This window comes from Oncorhynchus mykiss, chromosome 8 (genome assembly GCF_013265735.2).
Source record: "Oncorhynchus mykiss isolate Arlee chromosome 8, USDA_OmykA_1.1, whole genome shotgun sequence".
NCBI classification, from domain to species: Eukaryota; Metazoa; Chordata; class Actinopteri; order Salmoniformes; family Salmonidae; genus Oncorhynchus; species Oncorhynchus mykiss.
The window spans coordinates 21,590,597-21,611,887 of NC_048572.1; the positions used below are offsets into that span (position 1 = coordinate 21,590,597).

A 21,291-nucleotide genomic window follows, 5' to 3' on the forward strand; every position below is an offset into this window, starting at 1 on the left:
TCGGGGATCCCCTGTCTGTCTCTGTGTGTCTTATTAACCCTGTAATGGTTGCTAACAGTGGGACTCTATGGAACACTAGAGTAGTGATTCTGGAGCAATGTGGTGGAAACATGAGGCGGGGTGCCGGGGTCGCCCTGCCTGGCACACGACCAAGAGGCCATTAATCAAAACCTCAGCGGTGCTTAAATGGTTTGGGCGCCCTCCTCCTCTCCGGTCCCTTTACTAGTGTGGGGGCTGGGGCTAATGCCAACCCCGAGCTGAGGTTTCAAGCATGAAAAAGGAGAGCTGGGGGGGAAAAAAACAGGGCAATTATACAGGAAGCAGTGTAATTTCTTTTTTTGTGTGATTAGGGTGAGAAGGGTATAATTTACTGCTGTTCCAGAGCTCTATGGTCACTTATTGGCCTCTGTGGTGTAATTGGTGTTGATTGAAATCGAGCAGGAGGAAGTGTGTGTGTGTGTGTGTGTGTGTGTGTGTGTGTGTGTGTGTGTGTGTGTGTGTGTCTGTTAGTGTTAAGTAGAGTAGGGCAGAACGGTGATTGCATGACAGCAGCATGGGACATTAACGTTTTCCATACGATCGTTGGAAACCAGTGATGCCAAAACATTAAGCCACAAACAGAGAAGTTAGAGTAATTGAAACATTCAAGTGTTCTAAACAGCTAAAAGCAGCAGCCTATTCATTCCTCTGTGCTTCTCCGTTACTTAGTAATATGGTGGCTAATGTATAAGGACATGTCTGCGTCATGACTAACAGGGACTAATGTGCATGATCATGCAGCTCAATGTAATGGTGTCCTGCATAGTCCTAAGCTGTAACGATTGGAGGGACACCTACCAGGTCTGAGTTGTCTGCAGAGAAGTGGCTGTCGCAGTCGACTCCTTCAAAGTGGATGGTCCAGGTCCCAGGGGAGCGCGGGTGAGGGGTTAGCCGACAGAATCCTGCACAGGACACGAGAGGAAATCACAGTTATCTTCTTCTACTTAGTACAGATCTGAGACTACATTTACACGGCAGCAGGAACAACTCTCTCTCAAACACTCTGATGAGGACAGGAGCAAACAGCTCTCCAGTCTCCTCTTACATAGCTATTACATTCCACTGCCTACACGTCAACAAAACAAACACAGGCCAGCCCAGCCTCTGATTGGTTCACAACTTTAGGTTTAGACAGAACACAACCGGTGTGACATTCCGAAATAGAGTGTATTTTTGTATCCTCCTCCACACAAGTACCTCTCTGACAAAGGGGGTCCAGGAACTCCTGGAATCCGTTGGGAATGTTCCTCACAACGTCGCAGGAGTAGCCGTCCTCGGGCAGCAGGAAGGGCAGCTGCAGGTCAGGGTCCTCCTCTAGCTGGACCTCTCGTCCGTCGCTACGAGCCAGCTCATCTGCTGTGTTCTCCGCCACGGCAACCACGTGGTCTATAAGCTCCTATAGGGGGAGACACCAGACGGACCAATGGGGGTTTAGTTACATCAGGGGAGAGGGATGTGTGTAATGGTCCTTTGACTGTTTCCTCAATATTCCACAAAGTAGAAACAGCAACCTGGACTGGAAAAGGGAGCTAGGAAGATCAGTCAAGCGGTGAGCTTAGCTAATGTTTACCCCAAAATAACAGCTCAAACTCCAACACATTACAACTATGGGAGGAGACTTGTGTTAAGCAATACTTCAAACCGCAAACCCCCATTTCTCCACTTCAGAGTCATTCATTGTATCTCTAGTGTGTGAGTGCGAACGTGAATAGAGGAGTGCGCACGTGAATAGAGGAGCGCGCACGTGAATAGAGGAGCGTGAGGTCATGTCTTACTGGGGGGATGTAAGGCTCGTCGGGAGCACAGTGGTAGTTGGTCATGAGGGCGTTGAGCTGCAGGGAGTTCAGCTTGAAGCAGGTGTTGTGGATGTTCTGCACGTCCTGCATGGAGTACTTGTCCATGGTGAGAAGAGTCGTAGCCTGGGGAGGAACAACAGAACAGAGTACAATTAATGACAGAGAAGGACTTGATTTATAGTGACCTTTTGTCCACGCTGAAGTCCTTCCCCTACAACTTTCCATAGGAACAACGGCTCCTAAAGCATCACCCAGAGCTGCTGACAAGAATTCAATGAAAACCATTCTTCTGAGGTGGAAGAGCCTGCCCTGCCTACAGTAAGTCACCATGTGGAAAACAGTGGGTAGCTAACAGGTGTCCGTGCTGGACAAAGATAGGTGGATCATACCTGTACGATGCGACTGAGGTGGCAGTCAGCAGCCAGCTCCAGGCCCTGTTTCTCTGCCCAGGCCTCGATGTGGCTGAGCTGCTGGCGGAGGATGGCGCCCCAGTAGTGTGAACACAGTCCAGAGTCGGCCTCCATCACCAGCTTGTTGAACAGCCACATGTTGATGAAGTGGAAGAGCTGGGAGAACAGCTGGATGGTCAGCGCCGCGTTGACACGGCAACGACGCAGCAGCGACATGGCGCCCGTCAGGGTGTGCAAAACATCCTCTACGTGGGGAGAGAGCGAGATGGAGGATGAGGAAGAGGGGAAGGAAGAGGAATGTCTTTTTACATTTCCACTACTGCTGGAGTACTTAGTGAATAACCAGTCCACCAAGGTTTCAGTTGATTTCTATACACTATGTCCCCACTAGAGGGCTCACTTTAAAAAACAAGCCGAGTGACATACTGTGTAGCTGTGAATGTAAATAAACTCTGCAAAAAAAGAAACATGCCTTTTTCAGGACCCTGTCTTTCAAAGATAATTCGTAAAAATCCAAATAACTTCACAGATCTTCATTGTAAAGGGTTAAACACTGTTTCCCATGCTTGATCAATGACCCATAAACAATTAATGAACATGCACCTGTGGAATGGTCGTTAAGACACTAACAGCTTACAGACGGTAGGCATTTAAGGTCACAGTTATGAAAACTTAGGACACTGAAGAGGCCTTTCTACTGACTCTAAAAAACACCAAAAGAAAGATGCCCAGGGTCCCTGTTCATCTGCGTGAACGTGCCTTAGGCATGATGCAAGGAGGCATGAGGACTGCAGATGTGGCCAGGGCAATAAATTGCAGTGTCCATACTGTGAGATGCCTAAGACAGCGCTACAGGGAGACAGGAAAGACAGCTGCTCGTCCTCGCAGTGGCAGACCACGTGTAACACCAGCACAGGATCGGTACATCCGAACATCATACCTGCGGGACAGGTACAAGATGGCAACAACAACTGTCCGTTTTACACCAGGAACGCACAATCCCTCCATCAGTGTTCAGACTGTCCGCAATAGGCTGAGAGAGTCTGGACAGAGGGCTTGTAAGGCCTGTTGTAAGGCAGGTCCGTAACACACATCACCGACAACAATGTCGCCTATGGGCACAAACCCACCGTCGCTGGACCAGACAGGACTGGCAAAAAGTTATCTTCACTGACAAGTCGCGGTTCTGTCTCACCAAGGGTGATGGTCGGATTTGCGTGATGGAAGGAATGAGCGTTACATAGAGGCCTGTACTCTGGAGCGGGATCGATTTGGAGGTGGAGGGTTCGTCATGGTCTGTGGCAGTGTGTCACAGCATCATCGGACTGAGCTTGTTGTCATTGCAGGCAATCTCAACGCTGTGCGTTACAGGGAAGACATCCTCCTCCCTCATGTGGTACCCTTCCTGCAGGCTCATCCTGACATGACCCTCCATCATGACAATGCCACCAGCCATACTGCTCGTTCTGTGCATGATTTCCTGCAAGACTACCATGGACAGCGAAGGGCCCGGATCTCAATCCCATTGAGCACGTCTGGGACCTGTTGGATTGGAGGGTGAGGGCTAGGGCCATTTCCCCCCAGAAATGCCCGGGAACTTGCAGGTGCCTTGGTGGAAGAGTGGGGTAACATCTCACAGCAAGAACTGGAAAATCTGGTGCAGTCCATGAGAAGGAGATGCACTGCAGTACTTAATGCAGTTGGTTGCCACAACAGATACTGACTGTTACTTTTGATTTTGACCCCCCCCCCCCCCCCCCCCCCCCCCCTTTTGTTCAGGGACACATTATTCCATTTCTGTTAGTCACATGTCTGTGGAACTTGTTCAGTTTATGTCTCAGTTGTTGAATCTTGTTCTGTTCATACAAATATTTACATGTTAAGTTTGCTGAAAATAAACAGTAAGAGGACTTTTTTTGTTGTTGCTGAGTTTCCAAATGTAACAGTATCCCCCCACTGTGGCCTGGATGAGTTTAATATACACACAGTAAGAGTGTCAGACTGTGTATGAACAGAGGGGAGTCACCTATTTTGGGCCTTTGAGGGTTCTGTTCCTCTGGGTCGTCCAGGAAGGCAGGCATGTAGTTACTCAGGTCAGACTGCAGACACTGGACCAGGTACCTGAGATAACACAACAACACATTGGTTCTGTACGGTCCACACGGATATGGATAAACAAAAAGACACATACAATGCATATACGTCCACCTACATGAAGTCAAACACACATACGTTCCCTTGTCCTGAGAGCAACACTTGTCCTGAGAGCAACACACACACATAAAAGACAGATATACAGAAGAATGCAGAAACTTGCACACACACACACACAGCCCTAACGGGACTTCCTCTGGAATCCCACAGTAAACCAGTGGTCTGGCCTGGCCGGCACGGCCACCGCTCTGCTCCGGGAAAAAGACAAAGCACCAGTTGTTTCAGCTAGCCATTCCAGGGAGCAGCGAGCAGAACAGGGGAACGGGAGAGCCGTGGAAACGGTTTTTACTGGGACCTTTCCCCTCTCCCCAGGCCCATAGAGCCCTGCTCCAGCCTGGCCAACACAAGCCAGGCCCAAGACATTCCACATATTCACAGCTCCCCTTTGTGTTCCTGCATCCACACAGACTCCAGAAACAGTACGGACAAGGGCTAGATTTACTTCCTCCAGATCCTTACATGGTTCGAGCTGAAGCAACACAATTATCTTGCTTAACCCCCTGTCCCTCGGCTACTTTTATTGCTCATGGGACAGCTCAGGCAGAAGTTAGCATGGGCCGCTAACCACTAGCTACGACACTGTGAACGAGGGCCATTTTTCCATGGGCAGCAGACATCTATATTTTGTTTTCCACTCAGGAGAATCGATGCCAGAAATGGCAGGGTACTTCACATTTTGATCTAGAATTAGCATAATAATTGTCCAGTCATACTATTACTCACATGTGGTTTGAGTTAGCCCTGATGGCGTACATGCAGACATGACATACACAGGATTGACAGGGTAGTGTGGGCTGCTGCTCCGTGTGACTAGCACACAAACAGAGCTGGGAGCAGGATAAGGTAAAGCCTGGTCTCCAGGTCATGGGTGAGAAAGTGGGGGGCAGAGAAGTGATCAGAAGAGGGACAGGAACAAGAAGTGGGAATGATGGGGCAAAGAGGAGTGGAAAGAAGACAAACCGGGGCAGTTAAAGAGGCTGGCCAAGAAGACGGAGGAGCATCGAACTACATAGAGGAAAGGACCAGGCGTCCAAGTCGGGGCACTCACTTGAAGGCCATCTGGACGAGGTGTGCCAGCACGTCCTGGGCGTCCAGTGTGATGCGCGACAGATCCTTGTCCTGCTTGATGAAGTTGAGCAGCTCTGAGGCATTGGCCATCCAGAAAGCCAGGGCCCCCGCAATGTTCTTCTGCTTCTGGAATACACCAATCACAGAGCAGGACAGACCGAGAGAGAGAGAGCAGGGGGTCAGAGAGGAGGTATAGACAGACACAGGGTGAAGGGGGGACTTTCTCAGACTCACAGCCATGAGCAGTAGCAGCACTCAAGGGATAGACTCGTGCACCTGCCACCCTACCCCACCCAAATCCAAGATGTCCAGAACCAGACACTGGCCCCCAGTTATAGCCTCTCACAGAGGGTCAGCTTTGGAGGGGGGGGGGGGGGGCTGTGCAGAGTTGACTACTGGATTAACAGGCTCTTTATTCAATATATTATTTGATATGACAAACATATTGTACAGCTATAATAGGCACAGATCTAAGATCAGTTGACCCTCACCCAATCCGAACCGTAACCATTTAGGGAAAACTGACGTTAGAACAGTGCCTACAGGAAATTTAATTCCACTTTTATTTTCTTGCTAGCTTCTGTGTGGAGCAGTTCCCTGCATGTCCTGATATAAATGCGGTCTACTTCCTCTAGCAGTAGCTACTGCATCTCTGCAAGGGGACCACATTCCACATCAACCAGTATACAAACAAATACTGGTCTGGGATGGACATTCAGCGCAGTTCTCATGTTTTGTAGCCTGTGAAGCGGTTCTTGAACACCTCTAACATGTAGCAGAGATAAAGCTAAAGCTTTAGAGCCCAGTGTCTGGTCTGTGTGATGAGCTAATGTCAATGTCCCCTTAACACAAAAAATAAGGGATACACAAGGTCCTCCCCGACTTGACTCGGCCGGCGCTGGTCCGTGTGTATTCCGCACTCGTCTATCCCCACAAAGAAACGACAACACCCCCACTTCAGAACGGCCACAGGGCAGAACGCATCCAAAAGAACAACCATGTCAAACCACAGACAAAATTAAAAATGGAGAAGGGGAAAATTCAACAAAAGCAAAAGAACGTTGGGGTTTGTCTCTCATCCACACTGAAGTGCAGTAAAGCATGAGGTCACATGGAAATTACAATTACTTCAATGTTGCCACAATCAGAGATTTGTTGTTGGTTTTAGTACCACATGTTCCAGGTTGAAGGCTGAATGAGGGTTATTATGTTGGTGTTTTAGAGTCCAGCTGTTGGAGAAGGGATTGTTTGGTTGAGGGGTTTTTGGTTTCTGTTATGGAGAAAAGAAGCATGGAGGACTGAGCAAAGCTTGACTGAGACGATAGAGGGCGAGACTGAGTGAGAGATGAGAGAGAGAGCGCTCTCTCCCCGAGCAACGTGTTAGGTGTCCTACCTGGTCCGCTTCAGGAATCTCCTGTCACAGAGGTGAGGGGGGGGAAACAGACAGACATCCCACAGGACAGAGAAAGACTGTCAACAAAAGCCATGGCATGGACAGATTCACACACAGGTATGTCAACAGAACACAACACACAGCACTCACACACACAAATGGTCATGTGAAATACACATGAACTCCACTTTGGTAGTGTATGGGAAATGCCTTTTCCTTTAAATATAGCAAGAGCAGGCACAGACTACTGGCAGAAACTAGTTTTGAATGTACCCACAATTCTGTTCCCTGTAGGAGGCAGGGGCATTGCTGTGCAGATGGATTATTTAAGGAACACAGATTACATTTCCAATGTCCCTCATGAAGGTTTAAGACTTGGATTTCCAAAATCATCAGGATGATTTCTATAAGATTTCTATAAGACACACACAGAGCAACGCAGACAGATATCCCTAATGCTCCTGCACTGTGTGTGCCTAGTATGTGTCTGTGACAGACACTGTCAGTGTGTAGACAGATAATCATCTATCTATTAACAGACTACAATCGGTATGTAAATTGAGCGTCTTTAAGGTTGTATATTGACAGGATGAGGAATCCCATGAGAACTGACCAGACAAACAGGTCTAAACTCACACCATATTAGAGTGTTGTGAGGAGTCAGTCAAACTCTGCTAGGTTTGATTGTTTTGGACCATTTCTGTTTTTCACACATAACTCAGGGTTGGTGTCCCAGAGTATGGGTATAACTGCTACACTAGTACAAAATGTCATTTGGGTTTTGTGCTGGCTGAGAGTGCTTTTGGAACACCACAATGATCCTGTATTTCAGTGTGTTTCAGTGAATACATTAGGGAGGGGGACACAGAGACGTTGGACACACGGACATAACATGGGCTTCACGCCTCTACAAATTATTCCGTGGAAATGACCTGGTTGAATAAACCAAGAGAAATCTTACAAAATACTACGACTACCGGGTCGACTACCGGGACGACTACCGGGACGACTACCGGGACGACTACCTAGTCAGCTACAGGGTTTGGGGTTTTCTTTGGTCCTGGGTCACCTGTATCTCTAGAGGGAAGTGAAATGAACTAATCAAAAGAAAAACATAAAAGTGCAGAGAACAAAATGATATTTTGTCAGAGTGTCCTTTTTCCAGGCAACTGGCTGAGGATATAACGTGGTCATATACACACCAAACCCAGGCCTTAAACCTTGAATGTCCTCCTAATTAGAATGAGGAGGAGAAAAAATACAGCGAGGAGGCAGGATGGACACTCACCTGGATGACTCCTTCCATCATGCTCACCATCTTGTTGACGATGGCTATGACTTTGTGGGTGCGCTCCGAGGGGCCGATGTCGGGCCGGTAGTGGCTGGACATGACGTAGCGACAGGTCATGTACAACACGTAGGTGGGGGACAGCTTGAAGTGCACCGTGGAGCTGTTGGTGTAGTTGATGATGGCCGTCAGGAAGGTATCTTCGGCTGGAGGGTGACAACGGTGCGGTGTGAGTTCACGTGACACAGGCAGATGGGTCAGTCCTGATTTTGCTACAGGAGTGACTGTGTGCATGTTTGTGTGTTTACAGAAGGGCCTTGTGATAACATTGTCCCCAACCCTGGCTTCCTGGTTCCCCAGCAGGGGCTGTTTATAGTGCATTGTGAGAGAGCAACCCCCCCCCCCCCGATATTAGAAATCAAAGGCCTCTGCTCCACAGCCAAACACATAAGCTCACACAACTTCAAATACACAGAGACTGATTTCAGCCGGGCCCAAGACTAGACTCCACAAACAAGGTTCTGCATATAATAGGGCTTGAAAGGCAAGTTAAAATGGCTTAAACCAATAAAGCTATGCCAAAGGGGGAGCGGGAGAGCCCATCACACACATCAGAAGTAGCAGTACATTCAGTGTGTGTTCATTGGAGAATCATTGCATGTCATTCACAGAACAGACTGGTGGGTTTGGCTCCCTATTGATTAGAAGGTAATCAACCAATTGCTCGATCAAGAGAGAGAGGGAGAGAGAGAAAGAGAAAGAGAGAGAGGGAGAGAGAGAAAGAGAGAAAGAGAGAGAGAGCGAGAGAAAGAGCGAGAGAGAAAGAGCGCGAGAGAGAGAAAGAGGGAGAGAAAGAGAGAGAAAGAGCCCTGCATGCTACCACCTGCTATTTTCACAGCCTGACTAATTCATGTCGACAGTCATACATACATATGACCTCTATGGTACCAAGGTCTAACAATGTGCGTATTTACATAATAACATTTCAGTTAATGTTGACATGACCGTGTTCAATAAAACCCCTAGGGGCAGTGGACAACATTAAAAGCCAGTTGGCGGCAGCTTGCAGACAATGAGTCAATACCTTTCAGACACCAGCTAAATGCACTGTAGCAAGATGGTGTGGATGTCCTTTATCTAGTTATCATTAAGTCACACTATTACTACACAGCAGGTATAGAGAGAGATGTTACTAAACTACACAGCAGGTATAGAGAGAGATATTACTAAACTACACAGCAGGTATAGAGAGAGATATTACTAAACTACACAGCAGGTATAGAGAGATATTACTAAACTACACAGCAGGTATAGAGAGAGATATTACTAAACTACACAGCAGGTATAGAGAGATATTACTAAACTACACAGCAGGTATAGAGAGAGATATTACTAAACTACACAGCAGGTATAGAGAGAGATATTACTAAACTACACAGCAGGTATAGAGAGAGATATTACTAAACTACACAGCAGGTATAGAGAGATATTACTAAACTACACAGCAGGTATAGAGAGAGATATTACTAAACTACACAGCAGGTATAGAGAGAGATATTACTAAACTACACAGCAGGTATAGAGAGAGATATTACTAAACTACACAGCAGGTATAGAGAGAGATATTACTAAACTACACAGCAGGTATAGAGAGATATTACTAAACTACACAGCAGGTATAGAGAGAGATATTACTAAACTACACAGCAGGTATAGAGAGAGATATTACTAAACTACACAGCAGGTATAGAGAGAGATATTACTAAACTACACAGCAGGTATAGAGAGAGATATTACTAAACTACACAGCAGGTATAGAGAGATATTACTAAACTACACAGCAGGTATAGAGAGAGATATTACTAAACTACACAGCAGGTATAGAGAGAGATATTACTAAACTACACAGCAGGTATAGAGAGAGATATTACTAAACTACACAGCAGGTATAGAGAGAGATATTACTAAACTACACAGCAGGTATAGAGAGATATTACTAAACTACACAGCAGGTATAGAGAGAGATATTACTAAACTACACAGCAGGTATAGAGAGAGATATTACTAAACTACACAGCAGGTATAGAGAGAGATATTACTAAACTACACAGCAGGTATAGAGAGAGATATTACTAAACTACACAGCAGGTATAGAGAGAGATATTACTAAACTACACAGCAGGTATAGAGAGAGATGGTAAGAGAAAGACTCAGAGTGAGAGAAGAGAAAAAGCTAGAAACAAAGAAAGAGAGAAAGAAGGGCAGAGTGAGCCAGTACTTAGCCAGGACTCAGCTCCAGCAGAGAAGGACTCACAGTTGTCCCTGAACTCGATGCTGGCCGGCAGCGTCACTTCTGGGCTCAGGCTGTCCTGGGACCTGCAGGGAGGACAGAGGCTCTCAGTAAACCAGCACACATAGGACCTGTTCACCTCGCCGTTCACCCCGCCCGTTCACCCCGCCCGTTCACCCCGCCCGTTCACCTCTCCAGAAGCAGGGCCTGCACACGCTGGTACAGCATGGCTCCAGTCTGCTCCGGATATGTGAATGCATGAGCTTCCCTGTGCGTCAGAGTGAGCAGTCGTGTGTGTATACCATGCACGTGTGTATCTGTATTATTGATGAGGGACCCCAGTGCAGCTCAGTGAGGCTCGGGTTTCCCCTGGTTCACAAGGCATGGCTGGAGATGGTGTGTCCGACAGAGCAGGGGACTGTAGCGTGACAGAGTTATGACGTAAGCTACTGTACCACTGCTCTCTAGGCAGCACCACTGTAAACACAGATGCTGTCTCGAGTGGCAGTTGACCTAGCTTCAACTGAGTTACCTAGAGTGGAGATTTCATTTACATTTAGCGGACACTCTTATCCAGAGGGATTCACAGTAGTAAGTGCATTCATTTTCATACTGGTCCCCCGTGGGAATCGAACCCACAACCCTGGCGTTGCAAACGCCATGTTCTACCAACTGAGCTACTAATGTCCCCATTAATTCATTGATTCCAGGTGTTTGTGTGTGTGTGTGTGTCTCACCTGCTGTCCTGCTGCTCCCCGCGGATCATGGGTTTGACCATGCCTCTCTCGCTGCCGTTGGATGAACGCTCCATTTCCAGCTTCCCTGAGCTCTGCAGTAACACAGCAATACACTTCATGGTGGAATGTTCTGCTGCCCAACGATGGCACTAAGATCCCTCAAACACAGCAACTACACACACAACATATGAAACACTCTGACCGCAATCACATACAACCACCACACACGTAGTGCTGAGAACACCAAAGGACACACATTGACATGGAGGGGGAGCTACTGTACCTTGCTGGTGGAGAGGGCCGTCCCACTGTGGAGGTCCCCTTGCAGGTCAAAGGTCGTCTCAGGAACACTTCTGCTTGACAGATGGGCCAGAAAGAGAGAGGTGGCCAGAAAGAGAGAGGTGGCCAGAAAGAGAAAGACAATAAGCTCAAGGACAGAACATCTCCCAGGCAGAGCAGGAGGGACTTTCATTACTGGGAGAGAATGACAGGAGCTCAGACATAATCCACAGCACCACACACACACACACACACACACACACACACACACACACACCAGGCGACGCACACGAGCACACACACCAGGCGCATGCACACACGCACGTACGCACACTCACACCCACCAGGCGCACGTACGCAGACACACACACACACCAGACGCAAAGACAGAGCTGTCTGTTCTAAAGAAAAGGACTTACTATTTCATATGCTGACCCATGACAAGAGGACGCACACATGCTGATCTCTACAGTACAGCCATACAGTCTGCCCTGAGGGGAACATGTGACTGTAGCCTCTCTTACTGAAAGCTGTGTAATTGACCAGAGAGGACTGGTTCAGGCCAATCACAACACAGTCCCATACTTAGAGCAAAACCCATAGTCTGAGTTTGAACTAAATTGGTGTCATTTGATTTCCATTGCTGTTCAAAGCCATTGAGTTTTTGGAGGTCATGGAGCATGGAGGTCCCATAGCAAACATACGTGTCCCAATGTACAAGTAGCAAGAAATGCACCAGAACTGTCCCAAAAGTCCTCTGATCTATTCTCTTTTCCACTCCCTCGTTCCCTCTCTCACCCAGATGTCATCCTCTCTAACATCAGGCCACAGCATTAACGGTGGATTAGGGTTTATCACTACATCCACAAACATGAAGAAATTAACCAGCCCAGCCAGCCAGCCCAAATGTTATACATCAAGTCAACGTGGCTGGTCAAATTAACATCCTGGGAATTCTGTCCTTAGTCTAAAGCCCAGATATACACAGACTTAATGACTCTCTAATTAGTGGATCTACATCAACAGTTCGTCTCCGCTCACCAAACGCACTCTAGAAGCCTAACGACTGATAACATGCTAATATAGTCATCTTCTTGAATCCTCATAAATCTACTGTCAATGAGAGCCTAGGTCATTCTCCAGTCATCTACTATAGTGTCCTCCCCCATGTGGTGGAGACGTCCACAAATGCAACACATTCTCCTCTGTGAGAAGTAGAAACCCTGCCCTACCACTGTCTAACCATAGGAAGACATTACTCTGTCTCACCTGGCAGTGTCCCCGTCCTGTTCTCTCTCCCCCTCTCTCTCTGGTTGGAGTAGTGTTTGTAGTGAGCAGAGGAGGCTGCAGCAGTGATCTGTGTGTGTGAGCATGTGGGGCGCCAGGGTCCTGGTCCTCTCTGCCTCGTTAATGACACAGCACTGCAGGCCACACCCCAGCCAGCCAGCCCGGACTGATCAGATTAGAGTGTCCTTACAACAGCCCAAGCCTGGCAGGCAACCCAAATCTACCTCTTTACCCTCTTTTTCCCCATTCTGGCACTTCCGCTCCCCCTCTTTCCCCCCACCCTCCTCTCTTTCCTCCACTCTCTTCCTACCTCCTCTCTTTCCCCCACTCTCTCCCTACCTCCTCTCTTTCCCTCACTCTCTCCCTACCTCCTCTCTTTCCCCCACTCTCTCCCTACCTCCTCTCTTTCCCCCACTCTCTCCCTACCTCCTCTCTTTCCCCCACTCTCTCCCTACCTCCTCTCTTTCCCCCACTCTCTCCCTACCTCCTCTCTTTCCACATCTCTTTTCGGCTCCCTCTCTCTGCAGCCAGAGTTAAATTAGAGCTAAACCTGCTGCACCCAGATGGCTCCTCCCCCTCCCGCCCACGTGGCATCTGTTTCCATGGCAGCGATGTGGTCAACTACGGGCTTAGAGTCACATCCCAACCCCAGGGAACGAATCTCTCTCTCACACACACACACACACACACACAAACTAATACACCTTTGAGAAGGTCAGAATCCTGCAAAATGGAATTCAGCAGCACTGACTGAGCTGTAGAGATGGGTAGGATACCTGACAAGATATAGGTTTTGACTAAAGATTCAACTATCAGAAGATAGGTTGGTGTACTAAGGCCACAGGGTTCTAGACCAGAATGAGTAGCAGGTAGGCCATGGCTGGGTTAAATGGCACTCTATTCCCTTTAAAGTACATTGGTTTTCACCAGGACCCAGAGGGCTCTAATTAAAAGTAGTGCACTATATAGGGAATACGGCTCCAATAAGGATGCACATGTCATCGCTGGTGGCTGGCAGCGATGTGTAAACAGGAGGCTATGCTGTCATGGCCTGTTCAGAACACACCATTGTGCTGTTCAGTCAGGCAGCTGAGAGATGCATCCTGGGACTGATGACACTGGTTTCAGCCGGTCTCCGCTGCTTCCTGTCCCATTCACAGCCATTCCTGTCATCACCACTGGGATGAGCGAGCTAGCTTTCCAAATGTGTCTACATTCGTAGTGTACTGCAAGTGTGTGTGTGTGTGTGTCAAAGCCATGGGAAGTAAGGGGGGGGTTGAGGGTGCCGCAGCACCCCCTAAAAATAAATAACCCCCCCAGACCCATCTTGGTTGTAAAGATGGGGAGAGGTCTGTACGTAATGAGATGCTCTGATGTTTTGACACCACACTCCACAAAGCAGGTCCTACAGGCTCTAGTTTTATCTTATCTTGATTATTGTCCAGTCATATGGTCAAGTGCTGCAAAGAAATACCTAGTTAAGCTGCATCTGGCCCAGAACAGAGCGGCACGACTTACTATTCATTGTAAATCAGACGGCTAATATTAATACTATACATGCCAGTCTGTCTTGGCTAAGAGTTGAGGAGAGACTGACTGTCGCCATAGGTGTCGGCTAACGGGGATCTTTATAAATAAATAAAAACTATTCTCGCGGCCACGGTGTGTGTGCGTGTGTGTGCGCGTGCGCCGGTGAGTGTGTGTGAGTGTATATGCTGGCGCCAACACCCCTCACCCCACCTACCCTGACTTGTGCCTGCCTCTCATCATTTGTCCGGGCCCTCCCTTGCCCATGCTGTGGTCGTAGCTGGGGTCCACAAACTTGAACACGTGGGAGGCGCCGAACTGCAGTGTGGCTCCGCTTCGCAGCACGGTGGTCTCGGTGACACGCTGGCCGTCCACGTAAGTCTCAGCCTCCAGACTGTGTGGTGTCACGGTCACCAAACCCTCCGTATGCATCAGTTTACAGTGGTGGGGCAGGATACCTGGACCAAACAGCTGGAGGAGAGGAGACACTCAGTATTACTAGACCTTTAGCTCAGATAACTAGCTGTCCAGTCTGCCATCGTAATTTACAGCTACATCAATGTAGCATGAGACAGACAGACAGACAGACAGACAAAGGGCAGGTCCTTACCTGGATGGAGCCGTCGTCTGTAGTGTCTGAGCCCACCTCGGTGACACTGTGCTGCAGGCGGTAGAGTTTCGGTTTGTCCCTGGAGTCTGAGCCGTCTATGGTGGAGACCAGGAGACAGTCAGTACTCACAATATGGAGGGACGCTCACTCACTCACTCAACTCACTCACTCACTCACTCACTCACTCACTCACTCACTCACTCACTCACTCACTCACTCACTCACCCACCCACCCACCAACACATGACAGAGTCATACACTTCACACACAAAATACATAAGAGGGGAAATAGACATACAAAACCCTGTTGTCATAACTTCCAGTAGACCAGATAATCTGTGTATTTTGATTAGTAAAAACAGATTTTAGTAAAAGCAAAGCAGCAAATTAGTTAACAAGGGTGGGAAAAACATGTATCTTCTGAAAATCCTATGGGTTTTGCGAAAATCCTCATTTGCAAAAAGCACTTGCTATTGCTAAGCTCAATAATGTCTGGCAGGGGCCCTAAACGTGGCTTAGTGCAGTGGAGTTGACTTAAGGTCCCGTCCTAGATAGTGAGGCCCTTCTCTGATTGGCTGAGCCACTGATCAACAAAGCCTTCAGGCTAATAGCATTCAATTGCCCACAGACACTGACCTAAGGTTTCCTTTCACCGAATTGTTATGGCGAGCATTTGGGGTGGAGAACCTGATCCTAGATCAATGAAAGGGAAACTTAGGGTCAACTCCTACCCGATCTCCTAACAACTAACCACTGATACAAGGTCAGATAGATATTTTGCCATCACAATAATGGTCAAAACTAGAATAACCAATAATCTTCAGGGTAGTCTGATCCTAGATCTGTACTTAAGGGCAGGTTTTACCACAAGTCAACTTCTATCCAGAGAAACACAGCAGTAGATGGGTGTGGTGGTGGAGAGGAGGAGAGGCGTGGGTGGTAGGTTTACCTTCGTGATGCCGATAGGTGTAGTAGCCATAGTGATTCCCCCTCCCTAGGTGAGCAGACATGCAGAGGCGGCAGCAGTAAGACACAGCAGTAAGACACAGCAGTAGGTTGTAGCGACAGACAGAACACACCACAGGAAGCCAGGAGAGAGAAGACACAGCATGGGGTGTAAATGTTGCACCAAGGAGAAAACGCAGAGCCCTTCTTCGCCTCACACACCCACAGTAATAATCACCAATCATTTTTATTTTTTTTTTAAATCGCAGAATCCACACTAACACACACAGCCTTCACCTAAACCCCCAACACACCTTGAATCACTTTCCTGCAGAAAGAGCAGATAACCCTTGCCTGGGAGACACACTTTTGTGGCAATGTAAGCAAACAGATTGCAAAATTGCAAATCTTTTAAGTACTAATCAAATCCCTGAGGTTAAAAATGGTTCTGAGAGACAGGGTTAGTGCACTGCATGGTTGGTCAGGGGAGCAGAGAGAGAGAGCGAGAGAGAAAGAGAGGGTCAGTGGAAACAGGCAGCTGTTAGGGCCAGCCCAGCAGTGAGGACTGACCATCATACTGGACCCAACACCTAGGCCAGGGATGGGCAACTTGTTGTCCGCACCTTTTGTAGGGGGAGGGGGACTCAGCCAGGGTCTCAACACTGGTGCAACTTTGAAACTTGTCAATTAGCCCATGTCAGCTATTTTTTGGAGGTGATTGGTAAGTTAGTCTATCGTCCAGCTATCTAAACTTGTAGTAAGCATGGTTAAATTACCCATGCCTCTTGATCAGTAGTTATATTAAAAACTGCTAACATTCACCTCCACCCTAATTGGGGGGGGGGGGGGGTGTACCCAGACCCGAGCCACAGCGACTCCTAATGATGTGTTCCATGTTTTTTGTGGCCCCCACCCCCATCAAACCACCCCCATTCCTGACCAAGGAAGAACACGAGCAGCAGCTACTGTAGTCCTGAAAGCATTCTCTTGGTGGGGAAGGGAAGATACCTAGTCAGTTGTACAACTGAATGCATTCAACTGAAATGTGTCTTCAGCGAGTGGGAGAGAGAGGGTACAGTTAGGCTTGGGAAGTATACCGCATACTGGAGCATTTGGAAAAAGCAACGGATGGTTTTTCAATACTATCAAAACTATTTATTTGAAGTAGAAGAAGTCAACCGATTATGATTTTTCAACGCTGATACCGATTATTGGAGGACCAAAATAAGCTGATACAGATACCGATTTACAAAAACATGTATTTGTGATAATGACAATTACAACAATACTGAATGAACACTTATTTTAACTTAATATAATACATCAATAAAATAAATTTAGCCTCGACTAAAATGAAACATGTTCAATTTGGTTTAAATAATGTAATAACAAAGTGCTGGAGAAGAAAGTAAAAGTGCAATATGTGCCATGTAAGAAAGCTAACGTTTAAGTTCCTTGCTCAGAACATGAGAACATATGAAAGCTGGTGGTTCCTTTTAACATGAGTCTTCAATATTCCCAGGTAAGAAGTTTTAGGTTGTAGTTATTATAGGAACTATAGGACAATTCCTCTCTATACGATTTGTATTTCATATACCTTTGACTATTGGATGTTCTTATAGGCACTTTAGTATTGCCAGTGTAACAGTATAGCTTCCGTCCCTCTCCTCGCCCCTACCTGGGCTCGAACCAGGAACACATCGACAACAGCCACCCTTGAAGCAGCGTTACCCATCGCTCCACAAAAGCCCCTCTGCAAGGGGAACAACCACTCCAAGTCTCCGAGCGAGTGACGTTTGAAACGCTATTAGCGCGCACTCCGCTAACGAGCTAGCCATTTCACATCAGTTACACCAGCCTAATCTCGGGAGTTGATAGGCTTGATGTCATAAACAGCTCAATGCTTGAAGCACAGCGACGAGCTGCTGGCAAAACGCACGAAAGTGCTGTTTGAATGAATGCTTACGAGCCTGCTGGTGCCTACCATCGCTCAGTCAGACTGCTCTATCAAATCATAGACTTAATTATAACATAATAACACACAGAAATACGAGCCTTAGGTCATTAATATGGTCGAATCCGGAAACTATCATCTCGAAAACAAGACGTTTATTCTTTCAGTGAAATACGGAAATGTTCCGTATTTTATCTAACGGGTGGCATCCATAAGTCTAAATGTTCCTGTTACATTGCACAACCTTCAATGTTATGTCATAATTACGTAAAATTCTGGCAAATTAGGCGGCCCAAACTGTTGCATAAACCCTGACTCTGCGTGCAATGAACGCAAGAGAAGTGACACAATTTCACCTGGTTAATTTTGCCACCGTTACTAGGCCATCTTTGAAAATAAGAATGTGTTCTTAACTGACTTGCCTAGTTAAATAAAAGGATAAATAAAGGTGTTAAAAAAATAAATAATAATTCGGCCAAATCGGTGTCCAAAAATACCTATTTCCGATTGTTAGGAAAACTTGAAATCGGCCCTAATTAATCGGCGAATCCGATTAAATCGGTTGACCTCTAATTTGAAGTTTTCAATAAATGTGAATATTTGTAGCCTTCTTAAGTTAATACCTGCAGTCAACTTGTGCAACTTCATTTCACCGGTCACATTATTTCACATGATGAAGTTTACCGTAGTTTACCGTAGTTTACAGTAGTTTACCGTAGTTTACAGTAGTTTACTGTAGTTTACCGTAGTTCCCCAGAACAGTTGAGCCAGTCACGTGTTTGTTTGTAAATAGCACAACGGGAGAAAGCGGGAGCTAGTCAGTCCATAGCGTTCTCTATCGGTGAGTCTCTGCTGTGCAGCTATGGATAATTTATCTGTACAGCAGCCATTTTTTCCCAGTGCTTCATAGTGTTTTTTTCCCCTCTGTTCTTTGGTGTACATATGCTGCTCTTCCTTCAGAAACGCATGCATCACAACTTTGTTCTTGTGCACAATTTGCCTCGTTCACTTTTGCTGTTAAATGTCCACACTCACCGAAAGTGATTCGGTAGCTACACTAGCTATGCTTGTAAAACTTTATGAGCTGGATTTGCCCATCTTGCAACTCGTTTAAGTTCGTTTTCGCTCATTAGCATTTAGCTAACAGCTTCTATGTGAGTTCACTCACTATAAGTTGGGGCTAATTTTGTTAGCATTCTGGTAATAGAGGCCCAAAAGGGCTTTTCTTGCGTGTGCCGGTAATACCGTAAATCCCGGGATGAGAGAAGGACGGTATGACAATATGAAAATCTGGATACCGCCCAAGCTTAGGTACAGTCAACTTGGCAGGAGATGCTTCTAGGGCCCACCTCACTCCCCTTTCAGAAGAGTAGAAAGTTCAGGGCATCAGGTTTGGTCCATATTGCCTACCATGCCTCTACTGGTGTGTGAATGTCATTGCGCAATTACAGTGATTATACTGTTCTGTTAGCTATGTGAGTAGAATTAACTGTCGTCTTACATCCTGCAGTTCTGTACACGCCAGCATTTGGCGTCGGCTGGGAATGTGTGTGTGTGTGTTCTTGTTCAAGAGTGTGTATATGTGTCATATATATGTGATCTGCAGTGCGTGTGTGTATGACACACCTGGGCTGAGCTCCACCAGGTAAGGCAGTTTCTCTGGGGGTAGAGACCCATGCAGGGACATGTCCATGCCCTTCCCCCTGGGGCCCTTGTCCTCTGGCTTGCGACCCTTCTTTGGCACGTAGTCTGGAGGTCTCTTCTTCAGCTGGAATACTAGGTCTCCTGAAACAACACATGCATTATGACCCAGAGCTACCAGGAGAGGGCAGTATAGACAGGGGATTTCAGATTAAAACAATACAATCCTTACAGACAACGGACTATCCTCAACGCAACATGCAATTCATTAGGCCCAAATCTATGGATTTCACATGACTGGAAATACAGATATGCATCTGGGCACAGGTGTCATTTCCGGTCACAACTTGCAGACATGTTTACGTGCTGCTGTGCGTTTTGTTGCTAACCTTACTTTGCTACCTGACAACTTAACAGGTTTTACTTTTTAATTACCATTTATATTTTTTAGTTATTTCCCCTCACTCAACTTTTTTTTTTTTTTTTTTTTCATACAAATTTTTCACTCCGGACGCTTTATCTGGACTTGGTTCGTCAGGACTTCCACCAGCCGAAGCTATGTAGTAACATTAACATGATGCCTTCTAATTGCAGTCGCTGTACTCATAATATACAGGAGAACGATCTCCTTACGGCGAGGATAGCTGTGCTACAGGCCCAGCTTCAGACGCAGTCGTTAGGCAATGGTAATTTCAGTGTAGGAAAGGATGAAACAGCGTCTGTGCCACCAGTAAGTACAGATAGTAGTATAAATCCCCTCACACAGTCCCCGCAGCCGGACAACCTTCTCATGGTTTCTGGAGGGAAATGCTGTAGGAATGCTCAACCGGTGTCGCTCATTCAGCCGACAGAAACTTTCAACTGGCTCTCCCCATTAAGCAGCAAGTCGGAATCAGAGGACGAGCCTTCTCTGGTCTCTACTTCTCCCGTTACGGGGTCTGAGACGCCGAAGCCTCCCACCATTAGCTCTGACTAATGTAAAACCCTAGTCATTGGAGACTCCATTACCCGCAGTATTAGACTTAAAACAAATCATCCAGTGATCATACACTGTTTACCGGGGGGCAGGGCTACCGACATTAAGGCTCATCTGACGATCGTACTGGCTAAAGCTAAAACTGGCGAGTGTAGAGAGTATAGGTGTAGTCTGGCCCAGGAGTGTGAAGGTGAACGGAAAGGCACTGGAGCAACGAACCACCCTTGCTGTCTCTGCCTGGCCGGTTCCCCTCTCTCCACTGGGATTCTCTGCCTCTAACCCTATTACAGGGCTGAGTCACTGGCTTAATGGTGCTCTTCCATGCTGTCCCTAGGAGGGGTGCAACACTTGAGTGGGTTGAGTCACTGACGTGGTATTCCTGTCTGGGTTGGCGCCCCACCTTGGGTTGTGCCGTGGCGGAGATCTTTGTGGCCTATACTCGGCCTTGTCTCAGGATGGTAAGTTGGTGGTTGAAGATATCCCTCTAGTGGTGTGGGGGCTGTGCTTTGACAAAGTGGGTGGGGTTATATCCTGCCTGTTTGGAACTGTCCGGGGGTATCATCGGATGGGGCCACAGTGTCTCCTGATCCCTCCTGTCTCAGCCTCCAGTATTTATGCTGCAGTAGTTTATGTGTCGGGGGGGCTAGGGTCAGTTTGTTATATCTGGAGTATTTCTCCTGTCTTATCCAGTGTCCTGTGTGAATTTAAGTATGCTCTAATTCTCTCTTTCTTTCTCTATCTCGGAGGACCTGAGCCCTAGGACCATGCCTCAGGACTACCTGACATGATGACTCCTTGCTGTCCCCAGTCCACCTGGCTGTGCTGCTGCTCCAGTTT

At 47.2% G+C, this 21,291-nt stretch overlaps 1 protein-coding gene across 18 annotated transcripts in view; it reads right to left on the reverse strand.

Annotated features, from left to right (window-relative positions):
• The window catches only part of afdna (afadin, adherens junction formation factor a), a 129,107-nt gene that overhangs the window by 31,639 nt on the left and 76,177 nt on the right, over positions 1–21,291 (reverse strand). For 10 of the 18 annotated variants that reach the window (XM_036985023.1, XM_036985022.1, XM_036985021.1 and 7 more), the window contains exons 8-22: positions 19,464–19,622; positions 15,888–15,932; positions 14,939–15,033; positions 14,546–14,799; positions 11,519–11,588; positions 11,236–11,327; positions 10,523–10,584; positions 8,209–8,414; positions 6,921–6,941; positions 5,508–5,653; positions 4,272–4,366; positions 2,225–2,490; positions 1,815–1,958; positions 1,237–1,435; positions 838–941 (exon numbers count right to left, since the gene is read on the reverse strand). In XM_036985023.1, coding sequence (XP_036840918.1) covers positions 838–941; positions 1,237–1,435; positions 1,815–1,958; positions 2,225–2,490; positions 4,272–4,366; positions 5,508–5,653; positions 6,921–6,941; positions 8,209–8,414; positions 10,523–10,584; positions 11,236–11,327; positions 11,519–11,588; positions 14,546–14,799; positions 14,939–15,033; positions 15,888–15,932; positions 19,464–19,622 — 1,958 coding nt within the window. The remainder of the gene's footprint in view (positions 1–837; positions 942–1,236; positions 1,436–1,814; positions 1,959–2,224; positions 2,491–4,271; positions 4,367–5,507; positions 5,654–6,920; positions 6,942–8,208; positions 8,415–10,522; positions 10,585–11,235; positions 11,328–11,518; positions 11,589–14,545; positions 14,800–14,938; positions 15,034–15,887; positions 15,933–19,463; positions 19,623–21,291) is intronic. The other 8 variants (XM_036985025.1, XM_036985026.1, XM_036985018.1 and 5 more) reach the window with 3 other exon arrangements.